This window comes from Linepithema humile, chromosome 4 (genome assembly GCF_040581485.1).
Source record: "Linepithema humile isolate Giens D197 chromosome 4, Lhum_UNIL_v1.0, whole genome shotgun sequence".
Classification (NCBI taxonomy): domain Eukaryota; kingdom Metazoa; phylum Arthropoda; class Insecta; order Hymenoptera; family Formicidae; genus Linepithema; species Linepithema humile.
Window position 1 is genome coordinate 22,329,682 of NC_090131.1, and position 19,598 is coordinate 22,349,279.

At 32.2% G+C, this 19,598-nt stretch overlaps 1 protein-coding gene across 2 annotated transcripts in view; it reads right to left on the bottom strand.

Moving 5' to 3' along the window:
* Positions 1-23: 23 nt before the first annotated feature.
* cpx (complexin) overlaps positions 24-19,598 on the bottom strand; it is a 137,832-nt gene continuing 118,257 nt past the window's right edge. For both annotated transcript variants that reach the window (XM_012367567.2, XM_012367568.2), the window contains 2 exons: positions 16,661-16,790; positions 24-15,978 (listed from right to left, as the gene is read on the bottom strand). In XM_012367567.2, the coding sequence (XP_012222990.1) occupies positions 15,905-15,978; positions 16,661-16,790 (204 nt within the window). In that variant the 3' untranslated portion in view covers positions 24-15,904. The remainder of the gene's footprint in view (positions 15,979-16,660; positions 16,791-19,598) is intronic.

The following is a 19,598-nucleotide window of genomic DNA, read 5'->3' on the forward strand; positions in this document are numbered from 1 at the left end:
GTAAAACTGATAAGAGAATAAAATACATTTGGTTATTTTCGCTTTTTATTAATCTTCAACAAATATTTCGGATGAAGTCATCGCTAGAAAAAAACGAACGCAAATTTTACTCGAGCAGTAAGCGTCTCCTCTACTGGAATACATTTTCTTCGAGACACCCTGTATATCCTGCGAGAGTGTATACTTGTGTGGGTGAATGGTTGGGTGGTCGCTTAATACCTAGGTTTTTTTATATAATATATATAATATATATCTAACAACAATATAATATTATCATCATCCGTCTTCTGCTCTTCTTTTTTTTTTACTTTTGTTAATGTTACATAATACATTATTATATTCAACAATAAACTCGTTTGTGTCATTCCTTTTATCGATTAGATTAGCCGCTACGCACTGCTACTTTATACAAGGGTTTTATTCCTCCGCCATCGTCTTTCTAATTTGCTTCGCTTTCTTTGTTCACGCGAGCTTCCTGTTCTTCCCTCAGCATTCTTTTTCTCGTTCGCCGCAAAATGATTCTTCGATTCGAGAATTCCATAATCCTTGCTTTCCATAAAGCAACGTATATACAAACGCTCTCAATAAGTCATAAGGAGAATAATCATGACCTGATAATTAAATTTGTAGACAAAACTCATTAAAATTCTAGTGCAATTGTTTTGCATTTATATTTATTTCAGGCAATATGTTTTCTGTTAAAAGCATTCGTGGAATTTTTCGATTAAAATACCATTTTCAAATGAAAGATAAAATGTATTTTGTCATGTATTTTTTTTCTTTTTTAAGTACTATCGACTTAAACAAAAATTGTTTACAGATTTAATTGTCAGATCATTTAAATACAAAATTGAATAATCTATAAGAAGAGTATATTCAAGGTTTACAGTTTCTCATTTCAAGATTCAACGTTTAATGTATGATATTCGGAAAATACAAGTTTAGAGTACCTACCCTTCAATGCAAAAATGTAGGAATTCAAAATCATGCTAAATATGAAATTGAAGAAAATATGAGCCTGTGAACGGAAGGGTTCGTTCGCAGATTTCGTAAGTCCAAGTGATCTTTCGATCATTCGTGATCTTCCACTCATTTTCCGAGCAAGCTTCGTGCGATTCTCGTTCACATTTTCCTGATTCAATTCGGTGTTGTTAAATTCTTCAAACAATTTTATTCTATATCGTTTTAATTTAATAAAGGACACCTTCTCGCAGATATGTCAATTGAGAAAAAATAAGCTCAGATTTATCTTTAATCCTTCAGATTATCTCAGATTAGATTAGATGAAGTTAACCCAAGCTTAATTTTTTATACCTGTCTTCATCTCGTCCTGTGGATTTTTTTTTCGTTATGGCGCATTCAGGTTTATTTTGCGGGGATGTTTCAAATCTGCGAAAAGTTGTCGTGAAAGTTTTCAGATTTTTCGCAGTTAATCCTAGAACCCTAATTACTTTTTATAATAACAAATAAAATAAAAAATATCACTGTGTTTCAAGAATACTCATTGCATTTGCACACTGTACACGTGAAATATTTATTATAAATAAATTAGCTGTTCAAAATACTTAATTGTTTCACAGCATGAAACGGATGCAACTGATTAGTAATCTCGTATTAGGGTTCCGGGATTGTAGGTTAATCGTTTATTTAAGCACTCGCTCGATAATAGTAATTGTAGGCATCGATAGTATTGCTTCTCGGTTTAACAAAATCACGAAGAGTCTGGTCCGCAACAATATCGAACGTACGCTATCGTCAAATATGACATTATTGACACTGAACAAGATGAAAGGTTCTACTTAAACCGTCGAAAAAGTTTATCTATCGTAACCTATTGGATCACCATATTTTTATTCTTTTTTTTTATAAGTAATTTTTCTGAGAGCTAAATTTAATTTCGAATATTAAAAAGAAAAGACATTCAACATATATTTATTGATAAAAAAGGATTTTTTTTAAATCAACTTTTTTATTGTTCACAGTTCTAGCCATTTGATTGATTCAGTACTCCAGTAGGTTAATACAGATAGGATATAATAAGAGCAATCAATGTTAGACAAGTTTTAATCTAAAACAGTTTACACAATATTCAAATACTTGAATTGCAAAATTCAAATGTTCGTACAATATTACAAAACTTTTAGAGAAAGCAATAACATTAACAAATGCGACAGTTGAATGTAACAATAGTAAATTTAAATGTATAAGATATAACATTTGATAATACAGAGTTTCAAATCAAGAGCACTTCCTTCGATCTACGTAGATTTTTTTATTTATATTGAGACGATTTTTCTTTTATCAAAAGTGTCAAAGTGTGATAAAAAATATAGCGTTTTTTATAATTATAATAATAAATTTTGGAATTGCATAAAGTTTTATTTTAAGTAAACTTTAAAAAAATTTGTAAGATTTGTGTTTGATGAAATAATATAATATTAAAAATTTTCAAGATTGAAAAGCGTTTCGTCAAATTTTTGACAATTAACTCAAAACTGACCAAAAAGATCCAAGAAAATGCAATTGATTTGCTCACTCTGTATATATAATTCTGGTGACAGCAACAATAACGATAAAAAAAAATTTCATTCCAACAAACATCGCACAAGTTCGCTCGGACATGTTGGTACAACGAATCACTTCTAACTCGAATGGCAGTCAAAAATGCGGAGTCTTTTTAGCGTTTTTCTTTCAAAATTCATTCATCAATCGATCAAAGCTCTCTCTCACCCTCTCTCTCTCTCACTCTCAATCTTTCTCTCTCTCTCTCATTTCCATGAATATTCCCTCAGCACTCTCTTGTGTATAAAGCTAAAATCTATCTACTTAACCACATTTGGTTTGTTAACTTCCTTAATGATGTATCTCGCTTAACGCCTAACTTCTCTAGCTACGGATGTCCCCGAATTATCGCGTTTCTTCTTATTCTTTTGTCAGATAACCGAAGGCAGCGACATTTGTTGTCGAAGAAATAAAAATAATTTTTCAATTACGAACAATCGAAACGGCCACCCAAATATATATGACCGATTTAAATTATCTTTGAAATTATTTAAGTTGCTTGTAAATAGAGATTTATCGATATACCAAGACATTTTAAACGTCTGTTATTATTCTTGTTTGTCCCTTCAGAATAATATATTTTAAGGGAAACGCAATAAGTCGCGGACAGAATGATCATCATCGTCATCACCTTTCGCGATGTGAGTGACCGTTAATAGTAATCGATTAACGTTAAGTTATCATTATTACTTTATAATGCGTTGTGTCGTTGTCTCTGAATAGCCAAGTCGGTGTCCGCGGATCTCCCGACGTTCCTCGAGATCGTGTGTCGATTATCAATTAACAATAATCAATTTTTCAACGAATTAATGTTCCTTCTCGCGGGATTAATATATCGATTGATCGAGAGCCCAATTGCGAGGGAAAGATAATTGAAGATCTCGAGACAACAGAATGCAAGGCTTGAATTCTCGGATCTAAGGATTCGAGGATCTATATAAATCCTAAATGACGCGAATATCTAAGAGTTTCAACAATCTACACTTCCAAGGATGTAAGAGTCCGCAGATCCAAGAATTCACGAACTCAGTAATTCAATTTAGCATGTTCAGATTTTATTTATGAAGATTTATATGTCTAGACGTCTACAGTCCTCGGAGTTTATGTACGGCCTTTGTCTATGACCTAAAGGACCTACCTAGGAACTTTCTCGTGAACAAACGTCTCGAGGAAGTGAGAAACCCGCGCGTATTGTAACTTCCCTTTTGTCGTATTCGCTCTCGGTCGCGGTTTTACGATAAAACCATCATTGTAAAAACGATAACGAGTTAAAATGTAGATCGAGATGTCCCTAAAGATTTTTATGTACATGGAAAAAACGTAACGTTTGCCGCCTTGATCCTTAAAATTTTCGGCGCTATTTGGGACCTAACAAAGTTATTCTTCCTTTTTAAGATTTATTATTGTTTCCATCCTCTCAACGGTTTTTCTTTTTTCATGATTAAGTAGTCAAGTAGGATTGGTATTCGTTAGTTAGACGAAGAAGATGGAGGAACGGAACAGTTCACAATTAACGATTTAAGGAACTCGAGTAGTTATCATTGAAATTTTAAACGCGTGAAAAAGAATTTATTGCTCATTACGCGAAATAATTATTTTGTCGATTGAATTGATATTCATCAGTATTATTTATTATTAAGATTTATCATAACGTTAAATTCCAAAATTATAAGATTCTTCAATCCTAAGAATCTACAAATTGCTGCAGTGGCAAATCCTCGAGAGATATATAATTGAATTAAATTTGTTGAAATTTATTCCATTCCTCCTCTCTACTTGTTTCCTTTCGACAGATCAATCACATTTAAGATTTATCCGTTCTATCGTCGATCTGCGATCCGCGTCGAGCGTTTCTCGAACGACTTAACACCGGAGAAACAATTGATTCGAGGAACGATCGAGCGGTCAGCGAGATTTCGTGGTCTACAATCGGTGAAGAGGAGTTAATTCGTGACTTCAACGACTGCTGAAGTTAAACGCGATTTGTATTTAGCTTAAATACAGTGTAGAAAATGTGAAATATCACCGTTTGTGTAACGTGAATAGGCACGTATAGAAAGCAGCAGCTGTATTTTAGCCTTTTTTCATTTTTTTTTTTCTGCAAAAAGGAACACATCCACTCCGTTCTATCACTTGTCTATTTTGATTTTATGTATAAGCCGTAATTTAGATACTCTACGTCTACACTAGACTCATAGACGCTAATAAACGTTTGTACTAAATGTAATGAATTGTTAAACAAATTTCTTGGATCATCTATGCAATCAATCTGCGGTATGTTCCCTCGAAACGCGATAGTCGCAAAGTGAGACAAAAACTAACTTCGCTTCACGGTAGATCAGTCGATAGAGCGATCGATATTGATTAAACGTTCGATACGCCGAAAAGCGGGATGAGCCTCGCGTTATATCGCGAAATCGTTCGTTCTGCTTATGTTACGTGAAAGTTTATGAAACACGAATCGTCGAGTGCTTAACTCGTTTTCTTTTTTTTGTTTCTTGACATATAAATAGATATCACGTGCCACGTGCCGCGCGAAATTGGCTTAGGGTGGCTGAAGGGAAAGGGAGCAAAAGTGTTAAACTCTCTAGTATGTGGAAAGTTATGCACTTTTTATGAGTATGACATGCTGCACAGCGCGCACGGGAGACAAACGTAAAGGTGATTTGAGCAAGTCCGAGAGCAATTAAGAGATATAAGTATCGAAAGATATATATGCTATATATATGTATATATATATGGAGAAAAAGATAACAAGAACTAGGATTAGATATACAAAACAATAGGGATTATAATTATTGCATTTAAATAACAGTATTGTCCTAAACTAATAAGATTAAAAAAAAAGATAGTAGTTAAAAGATTGAATAGTTAGATTAGATTTTATGCTAATAGAGATGGTTATTTGAAAGTAATAAAGATTTGACACAAATTTCGATATAATAATGTCTGATTATTCTCGATTTCTGAGCTTCTCATTTTGTAAACATGAGTTTTTCTAATTTTTTCAACATGAGTTTCATTAATTGCTACTTTCTCATTTTATAACTAATAATAATTACAATTGAAGATGAAGTTATAAATGAAGAAAGACTCAAGATAATAACGTGATCGTATGCGTCAGGATCGAGTGAAGTTTTTTTTCATCTTCATTGTTAATCAATACATCAAGCTGTCGTGCAGACAATTCCAGAAATTTTGCAGGAATTCTCTGACGATTTTCTCTTATTAGCGACATGGCGACGAGCATTATTATCCCTAAACAATATAATATATAGTTTAACTGTAAACTCTAGTCAAATAATTGGTAATAAATATAGAATAATAAATCTATAATTTTAATAATGATAAATATTAATATGCAATTCTTAATATAATGATATAAAGATAATAGTATATAATACAAATGTTTCTCATACTTATAATATATTTTTATAGAAGTTATACTCTGATACGATATTGTAATGTTCTATTTCGAATTCAAAAAGTAATAGTCTCATATTGTTTAGGGTTAATGTTGATTATTAAGAAACAACAACGACACACGACATTAGTCAGCAGTAACATCAGCATCAGCGGTAACATCAAACACTCGATGTTTTTCACACGCTATTATTTTTTGCTTTCCTATTTTCTTTCATCTCGCTACACAGATTAAGTATACGATAGAGAAATAGGGTGTAACGCGCAATGTATGCATGTGCGTTACACGTAAGTAATTATATTTGTAAGTGACACTACGGAGAAATTACAAAGAGAGAGCTAAATATCCGATGAAGAGAAAATGCGCCACATTTCATTTCCACTGAAATTGAGAGAAACAGCACACTATTTTTCCATTGAACAGCGAAATTTCGATGCAAGCGAGTTATTTTTTCCCTCGAGATTCTCAATGGCTATCTTGAAATGCAAGATTGTTTTAGTCCTTATTTTAATTTCTTTTTTTCACAAAGTTTTATGAACTCTATGTCATGTCTCTTTTTTGTAAATGTTAGTAAATGTGTGCAGGTTTATTTGATAAATCAATTATTAATTATTAATTTTATGGAAAGGAGATAAAATAAAATATTTTTTTAAAAATTTTATATTTTTAGAAAGCACCAAAGTAGTATCTCGAGGGTAAAAATCATTTTTGTTTTGTTTTTCTTTTGCTTTAAAGAAAAATTGGTGAATGCATCAGTTAATTTTGCAAAATTTATTAAGTGCTTAATATAAAAAAATCTGGGTTTTCTTACTTAATAAATATATAGCAGATTTTAATATAAAGTTGCTATTGATTATGTAAAATATAATAACACACGATATGATGTAAATCAAATTTGAAGCATTCATGCATAAATGTTGTAAATATAAAAAGTACCAAGAAGTTAATTCAGTAAAAATTTTGTTTTGTCATTTGTAACATGTTACATGTATACATATTTCTTTGACATTAGAACATCTTAGCGCCAAAAAAGCAAAGCAAAACGCATCAAAAGAAAAAACAAACATCGAGAAATTAGCATTTTTAAATAATATATACATAATACACTTACTTAATCTGAAATTCAGAAAAGTGCAAGTACGATAATCGACTGATGCATTTCACTCAGCTTTACCTTTGCATCCTTTGGATACCAAGAACATTGTTACGACGAAGAGCGCATGCATTTTATACACAATATCTCTATAAATGTGGGAATCACACGTTGTGGGGATTGTTCGATTAATTTGAAATTGAATCATTTCTCTCAACTGTAAAACGAATGTTATTTTATACTTGTAAAGATCAAGATAAATTTTTCGCTAAAGATAAATAAGTAATTTCTTCATCGGTTGTGTTTAAACGCGTTCGAAAAATTGATAGTTATAATTAAATAGGAAATACAAAATTAAGTAACAAAAATTGCCTTTCGGCGAAATAGAAATAGATTTGTTTAATGTATCACACCAACATCTTGATTTCCACATTTTCAAACGCTACATAGAGACACATCAAACGTTTTCTAGAGCAACAGCAGCTAATAGAGAGATTAGTACAGAGATTAATGCAGAGTGATTACGATTAAAGGAGAGTAAGTCGCGATAAGTGAGACGAGAGAGAGCGATTAAGCAAAATATTTTACGTTCACTGTTAATTGCTGCGTTTAAGTGGCCATTACGATTAAGTAGACCAGGATAACGTCTCGGTGTCTTGACACAGTGAATTTATCTATTTCTCGCTAGAGGAGTTAAATTATTGGGTGTTAATGGTTTTTTTAAATTACATTTCGCTTATAACTGTTGATCAAAATTTGTTCCGGGGAACATTCCTGGTCCTTTAAGTGCGTCGCCACGTCTTTTTGTACAAGCGGGAGCATTCATCCTCGTAGAGCTTTAGTAAAGATTTGCTTTTTTGCAAAATTATAATTTATCGAATTTGTCATCTTTTAACTAATAATTTGTTGAATCCTAAAATTTCAACTTTTCTATATGTTCCTGAATTCTTAGAACTTTTAAATATTATAAAAATTACATCGATTATGTACAAAGATTAGAAAAAATATAGAAAATGATATATAATGTATTTTGTATATTTATATTTTATGTTGAGATTTATAAGTTTCATAAATTCTAACATATTGGGAGAAGATAATGCTTCCGCTTGTGCAGTTCTTGATCAATTCCATGAATATACTCAGTACGCATCTACAGCGGATAAATACTGCATATATCGAAAATTATACGAGAAAATGCATATATCTTTGGTAGATCGATTTACATTGAGTAATTGACTTTGAGTATAACATCGCTTCGGATATAATTTGAACGGCACATCGCATGGATGTTCGAAGAATACAGCGACGATGTCATTGCACACATATTAGTGCCCTAATTCAAAACTCATAACCACGACGTACGAAGGAAAGTCAAAAAGTAAAAAGATATTTTTAATTTTATTCGGAAATCGGAAAAATCTTTTAACTTTTTGATTTTCAATTTTGACATGCCAATATATGAAAACTCAATAACTTTTTTTTTAAATTAATGCTTTTATCAGTATAATTTTTTTTGTAAAATAATAATTGTTAAAATTTTATTGTAAATATAAAAAATTATTCCGTTTATTTGCAAAATAATTGTAATTATATAAAAATTGTAAATTTTGAAATTTTTTGAAACAAAAGACATTAGAAGATTTTATCATAATTTATACAATATCATTAACTTGCTAATTTTATGATAAAATAAAAATCTTTGAATTTTAGTGCTCTAATTTGCAGTTATGAGATTTAATTAGGGTAATCAAACATGCAAGACTTTAGAGGAAAGAGCGTAGATTTTAGTCGAGATCGGATCTTCGAAAATGACCTCGTTATCCATTATCTTTTTAGCTCTGATAACAAAATATGTAGATATATATGTATGCATTATATATGTATATATATAATCTTTTTGTATATATATATAATTCTTCTTTGATTATATTAATTGATATCCTAAAGCTAAGAGGCTGGCAATAGATATTCAAAATAAATTCTGTATCGAATAAACGGTGTTATAACAATTATAAAATTAACAATAAAATTCTACACTAATAATAATAATAAATATTGTAAATATATACTTCAATAACATTATGAATAAAATATAATTATAAAGACTTAATGATTATAATTTTTAATAGAAATAAACAGACATATAAATTATAATTGCATCTCGCGTATTGTACAATAGATTTTAAGTTATTGTATATTTTTCATAATTTTCGCAAATGAATAAAATACAATGTATAAAAGAGTCAAAATTCATCTTCGAATAAAACGCGTAACAGAACTTCTTTGAAGGTAGGTTACGGTATATATCGCCTGCGTCAATTGGGATTAATCGCGGAATCGAAGTACCCATCACAGGGTAATTTTCGAAGATCTTCAGCCAGACGGACAGTTACACGAGAGCGATAAGCTGCACGACGAAGAAGACCAGCCAGCCAGTGACATTGATGAAGAAGAAGACACGACAAGCGGAGAAGATATTCGAAATGCACATCGACAGACACGCGAAAGAGATTACACATCGAGTACACATCAAAAATACATTGCAAAAAATAATTTTTCGTTCCTTCTGCATTCTGTATATATTATAATCGATCCTCTCCTTGATTCTCATGCGTGAATCGCTGGAGTTTAAATTTAGATTCTGTCAATCAAGATCATATTCTGCTGCGTAAGAAAACATCAAAATATGCATAATAGAAACTTGATCTGGTAAAAGAAATTTTATTGAGTAAAAATATATAGGGGCAACTCACATTCAATTCTGTGATCTGACATACACAGCTAACTTTTTTCACAAGCTTAAATAGTTCATTGTTAAATTATTAAATAATTTTTTTATCAATTGAATGTCTCCAGCAGGAATCGATTTCTTGTTGTATTTGTGAAATCTATGATTTATCACTCGATTAAACCTTATTTTTAAAAATAACAAATCATATTTTTAGGTGGAACTTTAAGCCTATGGAAATCCTCATCCGTCTCCCGAGCAGGATCGAAAGGAGAACGGGGGTAAGTCAAATGCTGAAGAAAAAGTTTTTTGTTTGTTTTTCGCGAGCAAACAGCTGCGGAGTCGCATTGAACGGCGAAGTTTTCCGCCGGAAATCGAAAAAAAAGAAAAGGAGAGGGAGAGAGAAAGAGAGAGAGAGAGAGAGAGAGAGGGAGAAAGAGAGAGAGAGAGAGAGAGAGAGAGAAAGAGAGAGAGAGAGAGAGAGAAAAGGGAACAAAGGGGGAAAGAAATAGGGGAGAAACTGAAAGGGATAAAACTGAGAAAAAAGGAAGGGTAGTAGAGCATTGTCAGCGATTTTTGCAAAACTTTCGGCCACCGCCGAACTTCACAAACTTTGAAGGCGGTATTGCTGTTTTCGCGAATTGCGGGAGAAAGTTCGCGGTTTTTCGCGATAAAAATGCGGAATAAATGCGGAAAGTAAAATGCCTTCTCGATTGCTTGCGCATGCGGAATACCGTTTGCTCGATGATAATTAACTCTCGGATAGTAATGTCCGAGTTTTTTGGGCCACAACATCTATAAGACTAGTAATCTTTGTATAAATTGTAAAAAAATTCAATAAATATAAAAATAATGTTTTATTTTCCCGATTCGGTAGTCATGGTAGATATTCGTTTGTTTTTATTATTTATTTACTTATTTTTATGTCTTTGCTTTTATTTTATTAATCATCTAAAGAGGAAAAAAATTTAAGAATACGATAAAATCAAAATTTAATAAAGAAAGTATTTTTTGAAATAAATATAGATAAAATTTTAATATACTTTCAAGTGTCGTATTCTGTACGGCTACCAAGCATCATTACGCATAATTTTAGCGGAATTACGCACAATAGCTTGCAAGAGATTTGCAAAGAGACAAAAAGAATTCTTCATACTTTACTTTAGAATGTGATAGCTTTTGGCGATAGAAGAGAAATGTTACATTTGTAAGGGAAAATATGATAACATGCATGTATATACAGTTCATATTTAAATCAATAAAAAAGTGAAGACAGAAGACAGTTCGATTTAAGTGAAAGATAGAAAATGGACAGATTTAATAACCATATCTCTTTGTAGAGAGAATGATATATAATGATATTTAACGATTATTTAACTGTAAACCAATAAAGTGACGTCCAAATGATCTGCATTTTGCAAATATTCTATCATTAATTTTATTTTCAAGCTTCAGTCTTTCAAACTTTGTGAAATTAAACTTATCAGGGTTGTTCAAACAATTATATATAGCTTTTCCTTACCTTATTTTATTTCATATCTAAAAGAAATTAAGTTAATAAAGAACAAAATTAATTAGAAAAATATATAAATAATAATACAACCTTTTATCACACTAGATCACTTTGACCTCACTCTATCAGTAGTGAAACAAACTTATCGCTTTATTATCAGTTTGTTATTTAACATTTACGAATTAAATGCATCACTAATTTATTATACAATTACCCTGCCATTTAAGGGTAAGGAACACTAAAAAACGCTAAGAAAAAAACGCGTGAAAAAAATTTAGTATTTCGTCCAAAATAAAAAAATACACTTTGCTTCTTCGTCTCCCGTACAAAAATGACTCTATAAAATATTAAACGTTTTTTTTCCTCTCACTTTTTATATCTGCGTCCCCGTTTCTTGTAACTTTCCTTATATAAATTTCACATGCATTAATTCCGAATGTGTAGATTAGTGACAGGATATTTTCAAAATTGCACTCTGATAAATTCAAAACCCATTCTTTTCTGAATAGATTTTATTAGAAAAGATTTAGAAAGTCCGATTGGTATTATTTTGCATTAAAAAACAAACATGATAGATAAAATAAAAAATTAGGTACAGTTCAGCGTACTATAAATGCGTAATGTTTTATATAATTAAAGAGAACCAAAAATGAAATATCCCGCGTAGTAACAAAGTCGATTAGTGCAAAATCCAATTTAAACCTCTCTGATTCGATGAGTATCACATCAATATGGCATATATGTGCTCAAGTCGCACATTGATTAAATTTGCAGTCTACGTCCTGCTTAACTCATCCATTATTCACGCATTTGCGTTTATAAATAGAATCAAAATGTAAAAATATAAGCATAGAGGAAACCTTAAAATAATTTAATGACATTATCAGAATATTCAAAAGCTTTCATAAATCTTTTGTTAGAAGAAATGAATTTACGACTCACAATGGTAATAATAATAAAAATTTCAATTTCAAGATTTGATTGAATGGTTGAAGACGTAATGAATACAACTGAAGACTTAGAAAATCCAAAAAGTATAAAAAAGGACCAAGAACCTGAGTTTGGCTCATTTAGGTCTTCCGTTGGTTTTGATTGAATCCAATAAATTGTCCATCATGTTGATGTCACTTTTCGCTTCTCACTTAACTTTTTTTAAATTAACACTTTTCTTTTCGGATTTATTGGAAAAATGGCAGAGCGAGGATTACTAATTATCATCTTTTATATTTCGTGGCGATTCTTCCATGGCGCTCGATGTTGATCTTTAAATACGGAATCTTAATAATAATCATGGTAGCATTACTAATAATGACGATAATAATAAGAACTCCTCCTTCGTCATTTCCCTCTCCCCTTAATATATCGAAACAGTTTGTCGCGCGCGAACGAACTTTTATCTACTATATAACTCAGCTATTTTTTATTATTTTCTCACTATCCAAAAATCCTTTCCTAAAAACTTAACGTGCTAACGTACGTTTCTTTTTTTTTTTTGCTTCTTTCGTCTTTTCTTAGTTATCTATATTTATTTATGTATATATTTATATATATATATAATATGTATATATATTAAGATCCATCGTCATTGCATCGTAGCGAACGAGAGGGGCTAAACTTTCCGCCCTGCGCCTTGTTTTAGAGCACGTGATATTTGCAAGCATAATATCTGCTTTGAGAGCCGTATGCTGCGCGACCAGACGGCGCTGCATTGTAATTGAATTTTTTTTGGACTCTAAAAAGGAGTCTAAAACCTTTAACTATAAAATATCAACTGCTAGTGTAAAATTTTGCTTGCCGGTCGAGAGAAATAATGTGTAATTTGACAGAATTTTGAGGGATATTACACTGTCACACACATTATCTTATTATCGCATCTGCTCCCTTCGATCTTGTAGATTCTGCGTAGGTATTAAATCGATGAATTTAAATTATTTGCAATTTAATATCAATAATTATGAATTTAAATGCACTAGGCGCATGAATATATCCGGCTTTGATATGTTTATTGCATGTTTTATGTATTGTGTACGTAGAAATCATGACGTAAAAAGACAAGGTTAATGCGTTCGATAAAAAAGTAGCGCATAATTAATCAAAAATTAATCTCAAATATTGAAAATATTGAGCCAATATCGTAACCGATATTGGCTCAGCTTTTACCAATAACTTCACTTTTTAATATATTTGCTCATTAATTTTTTCCATATTTTAATTACATTTCTGTTATCTTGCTTATTTGGGATTATTTTTACTTACGTTGTCTGTTCTTTCTCACTGTAGACGGAGCTTTGCACCTTGTCTTTTGTATATCATGATAGAAACTGTACAGCTAGCAATCCATAATTCTATAGTCAAAAGCTGCAACGCGATTACCACCTAAGAGAAGGGTTTATAACACGATAGAAAGGGACAGCAATTAATCCAGAGATAGTTAATGCCGACTGTATATGCAGTAGTATAGAGGTTCATACGACGAATATGTCGGAACTGTTAATTGATCATCTAATAGGGAAGTTTGAGGTTTCGTGTTCAAATACCCAACTATGTCCGAAGTTTCCTGTCGGACAGCTAATAAGTACGTCTGACCGACTGATCGTGCGGCAACTATAGTAAGACCTCAAAGATAGAATATTACTGTTGTCGCGAAACAATCTCTCAGATGTACTTTGCGCCAATTATTGATGTTGGATAGAGAACTTGGAAAGTCTCGATGATTACCTGAAAACGTTTTCAAAGATCGTTCCAAAAATCGCGCGTCTAATTATATAGAGCATCCCTATCCGAGAATCAATCAATATGTCCGAAACGTTCGTCGTGTGCGACAATAATAATATCGATCTTGGAACGTAGTAGAATAAATAGGTAATTCCGTAAAATATCTAGATGAACGAAACGTTAACATTGATAATAATCGAACGATGAATCTATTGGCTGATTTTCAAACCACCAAATTGCGCCAAAAATTCTCCGTAACTTTGTGTGTGAAACACCTAGACGAACTATAAATAGAAAATAACTCGATTACCCACCCGATTGGATATTTCACTCGTCATATCGGATAATTGATTCGTCATAAAACTATACTACGCCTAAACACATTCTACAGAACACCTAATTATCCTATATAAAACAACGTCACTTCGCACTTTGTTTTAACTGCAACAATGACATAAAAAAATCACACTCTGGTCGAGTCAGCATTCTCTCTCTCTCTTTCTTTCTTTTTCTCTTATTTTTCCCCTTTCTGCCTTCGTCATCATTTACATCACTTTTCCCTTCTGAACTTTCCCATCACGAACACCATTGACGATCGACAATATTTCAAACATCTTTCCTCTCGCTCTTCTGGAAATCTTCTTCCGTCTTGCCACGTGATTTACTTTACAAATCAGATGAGATTAGGTTTCTACAGATGTCGAATTTTTTTCCCGCGATATATTGATTTATGCAATCTTGTCTTCTCCGTTTTATCAAGAAACATACCGATTTTGTGTACTTATTTGTCCTATTTCATATATTCAAGGCGATCATCCATAGTGTGTTTATCGATTCTCCTGGTGTGATCTTCGACTTCATGATCTTTTTCTTCAATGTCGTCTGTTTTTCTTCGTTGCATTGTATTGGGGAATATCGGGACGTCCGTCGAGAATTTTTTCGCATTCATCCAAGTTTACGGAAACTTTTATTTTACTAAAGTTTTTAGTTGCTCGTCGCAGGGATTGAGAGACTTAACGGCGAGCATCTTCAACTCCATTCTTTTATCTGCTGATTTAATTTGTCTTCTGATTTTTTTTTCTATTTAGCGTATAAATTTAATTCTATCGTTTATTTAGTTAATATTTGAAGATTTATGATGTCCAATGAAATTCGTATTACGTCACATTTTGTTCCTTATTGAATTCCTGCTGAATTTTTTTAGATTCTAATCTGTTTAGAACATAATTGCATTGTAATTTGTCTAAAATTCAGCTTCGCATTTTTAGTCAATAATTTGTTTTAAATTCTAAATATTGGCTTTGTTGAAGCTTAAACTCTTCTCGAAATGAAATCTTTGAAATTTGGTTTTTAATTTCCTTCAGCAGGTGCGAATTTGTAAATTCACAATATTCCATAAATTTCAACCTTTTGAATCCATTTCGTATTTCTCTATATATTTTAAACAATTGGAGAAGCAATTTTTCTTCTTGGATCATCCCTAAGTTTTGTTTAGAACAAAATTCTCAACGGGATCATTTCCGATTTCCAAAGTTGCATCCAATCTTGACGGCAATGAAAGATCCTTCAGGAATTCCCTGGAAAATCTTGGCAAGTCCTCTGGATCGTTCTCGTCGCTCACTTTGCTCTAAGCAACGATCGACCAATCGACCATTGAAATCGATCGACGATTGGTCGACACGACGATGGCATCCCAATGCTGATGGCTACTTCACGTGTTATTCCTCCGCTTTCTCGCTGCTTTGTTATATCTTCCGCTACCCCTTGCCTCTTTGTTCTTTCGGACAACAGAGGATGAGAAACGGACGCGATTCTGACGACGACGTACGGCGTCGTCATCTTTCTCGCGTACCGCGCGGAGTGATAGGCTCATTGGAGGTTGCACTTTGCTTCGATTTGCGTTTTGAATTCGTTCACCTGCGTTTCTATCGTGTTCCTCAGTTCTGAAACAATCGAAGCGAAATTGTTTGATAAAACAAAAATATTCACAATGAAGCTTTGAGCAAGAATATAACATGTCTATATAAATGTGGTAACAGCTTTTGTACATGTATCACATAACGTATCTTATGACAGATAGCAATTTATTTGCAATAAGGTATACATGTCTGGATACACTCGGGCAAATACGCTGGCAAATGTTTCTGAATCCCTCTAGTGTTGCCATGTGTTCAAGCACGTATAGTCTAGAGTAATTTCCCTGAGGAATTAATTTATTATTTAGGTACTGGTACATCTTAATATACACGAACCCTAATTAACATTCTCTCGCAAATAATGATAAAGAGAATAGTATTTGATTTGTGTCTGCAAAATTAAAACAAGTTTTATTTTTACAGAGAAAACTGCGCGCCAGATATGCGCAGAAAATCAATAGATTGACATAGTCTCAGGTTTGCACAGATTCCGGGAAACGCAATTTCTAATTTAAATTGCCGTTAAACACATTTTTTTATTTATAATATTAGTCATAAAATTAAACGTTTAATTAAAAAAAAATATAAATTCTTTCCAAAAAAAGATAGAAATTTTTAGTATTTCTTGTTTTCTTGTATCAAGCTGGTTATTGGTTAAAAGAACAATTCTTTTTACATTTTGTATATCGAAATGAAATTGTGAACATACTAGTGAAATCGTCCTCGTCCTCGGCTTCGGCTTCAGCCGCCAGTTCCTCCGGCGTTTTCTTCTTTCGCATCAGAGGATTAGGTTCTTCTTGCTGGATCTCTTGCACTTCCTCTCGTTTCTTTATGTTATACTGTAAATCGAAGAAAACAATATCTCATCAAGCAAAATAAAGGAATTTAGAACTCTATTCTCGGTGTTGAAAGCGTGGCGTTCAAAATCAGGTTGAAAAGAATTTATTTTACAATCAGTTTGCAATGCAAAATCACTTGCTCGGTATACAGTTAAAGAGCCCGAGAGCTAATAAATAATAATATATTTCAAAAAAGATTTGTATCTCGTATAAAATAAATTTTTTCCAATATTTCGCGTGAATAGTAGCAATTATTAAATTTGTACATTACATTTGTACATTAATTTACCATTTTATTTTATTATTTTATTAATACATATATAATAAATGTAATATAATATATAATATATAAAAATAAATATAATAAATGTATTGTATATTTCATATTATTTCACATTTTATTATCATATAATATTTGTTTTATTCTATTATTTAATATCCAATTTATACGTTCAATATATAGTGGACAACGATCCTTTTCGCACATAATATTGGCGCTTTGTACTCTTGGTACTCTCGTGACAAACAATAAACTCAATTGCAGTGGGAACCGAACACGACATTAGTCGTACAAGTACTACGGTCGCCTGTATATGCCCTATATATGAGTATTATCGTTGCCTGGAATATGCGTAGCGTGATTATACTACTGACCAAGGCCTCATCAATTATCGCTGCCTTTCAGTAAAATGATTTGTTATGTAATGAATAATGGTGCACGTTAAAAGCGACATCATGAATGCCGTTCTCCGAATTTGTCGCTTTGGGGGAAAATGCATTACGTCTGGAATTTTTGCTATTCGAGAAAATTATTTCATTAAATGTAAAAAATTTAGTCATCAGCTGACAAATATAATTCGACAATTAAACTCGTAAATATATTTTATTCTTTTAATTTCGGATTTATCTGTTAAATTATGAAAAAGTTGCGACTGATAGTCTGAGTGGCGTTTTAATTGAGGAGTTCCAAGAGTGCTTTCAAAACAATAGAGGCATTGCGAGACAAGTCTACTTATAGATGTAGAAGAAGCCCATCTTTTTTTATCTGCGGATTTAGCTGTATGACTACATATTTCGCACGAGCGTACATTCTCTCTCAAACTCTCAATCTCTCAACGTACATCGCGCGTTACGTCGAGGAGACAGATAGCGCAAGGATAAACGAGCACTGTACCTCGTGGCAGCGTCAAATCTGATGCTCTGATCCTGACGTTAATTAATGCTCCTCGATGCACGTGCAACATATCCGTGCGCCTCCTGCATCTGCGTCTGCATATGCGCTTCTGTCCATTCACATGCTCGAAATTATGAGAACATTATTATACGTCGGATTACGGCTGCGCGACGATTTATCACGCGGCGCTTTTAACCCGCATACATTCACGCAAATTACTTAAAAAAGATAAAAAAAAATAGACAAATTAAAATAAAGAAAAATTTTCTACAACTGCAAAATTAAAAATAAAAGAAATGGAAGAAGAGATCTTTCGAAACATCATGTTGAGTAATACTCACAGCCGTTTCTTGGCAAAAATATGCATAAATAATCCTTATTCTTGAAGAGATGATTATGAATATTGTCCAATTGCAATATGACATACATAATATGTTTCTGTTAAATTTTTAACATAGATGTACAATACAATAATTACAATTATTAATGGTGATGATAGATAAATAAACTATATTTCGTAGTTTTGCACTCGATTATTCTAATGATATTAGTACAGTGTGTCGTCTATGAAGCCCGCAGAGTGAGTCGCATTGCGGTGTTTTTGAGGCCTGCGTCCTTTCATGCAGCCTTCGCTTCAATATATTCTGCACTCTTATGTAACTATTCAGCTACGTACAAACGTCTTTCTTTTTCTTATTAACTAGAATTTAAAAACAGAATACTAAACAGATATAATATATGTTCTAAGACTATATATATGTATATATATATATATATATATATATATATATATATATATGTATATATATATATATGTAAAGATATTTTTATGTATTTTATCAAGTTTTATAGAAATTTTAGAAAAATTTTCCATTTTATAAAATTTTCTAAATTGCATTAATTTAAATATTTGCTACTATATATATACATATTCATCATCATTACCGTTATCATTATCGTGCATTATTAGTTTGCGAAACGTAGAAGGAATTCGACACTCCCTGTCGGCATCATAAATTTTGTCAGTGCTATAAATAGACACAACATCTGATACGAAGTCATCTTACCGCGATGGGAAGATTGGAATCTGAGATCCCTATCGGGGATTTGGGGTTATAGTAGGTTTCAAAGGACGTGTATCGCATTACGGACTGATATTTTTCTTGAGCATCTATTTTCATGTTAATTACAATTTTTATTTACAAATATATATGTGAATTTAGTTCTCAAATTATACGTATTTCCGTAGAAGGTATAAAAAATATTTTTTGATTGTACAAATGATACAAATTCTAAGACTTTATTTCTAAAATGAACTGATATAATATGACACGACGTGCTCAATCAATCACGTCATGAGCAACATCTCCCATGCGGTGCTGTTTTCCATAAACCTGTCGCAGATCGCTGGTGACACCTTCGTCTCGCTACCGTTAAATTAACTAACGCTTTGTAAATTAAGTGGCCTTAACTTCGTTTAAAGCGCACGCTCTTAAGTACTTCCACGAGAGACAGTTCCTCGCCTGGTGAACGTCTTAAAAGGAGTCAGCCTGACTCTATTAGGAAGTCGCCATATTGAATGCAGGGACTCCCTACTAGAGTCAATTTGACCCCAGTTAAGTTCAATCTTCTCT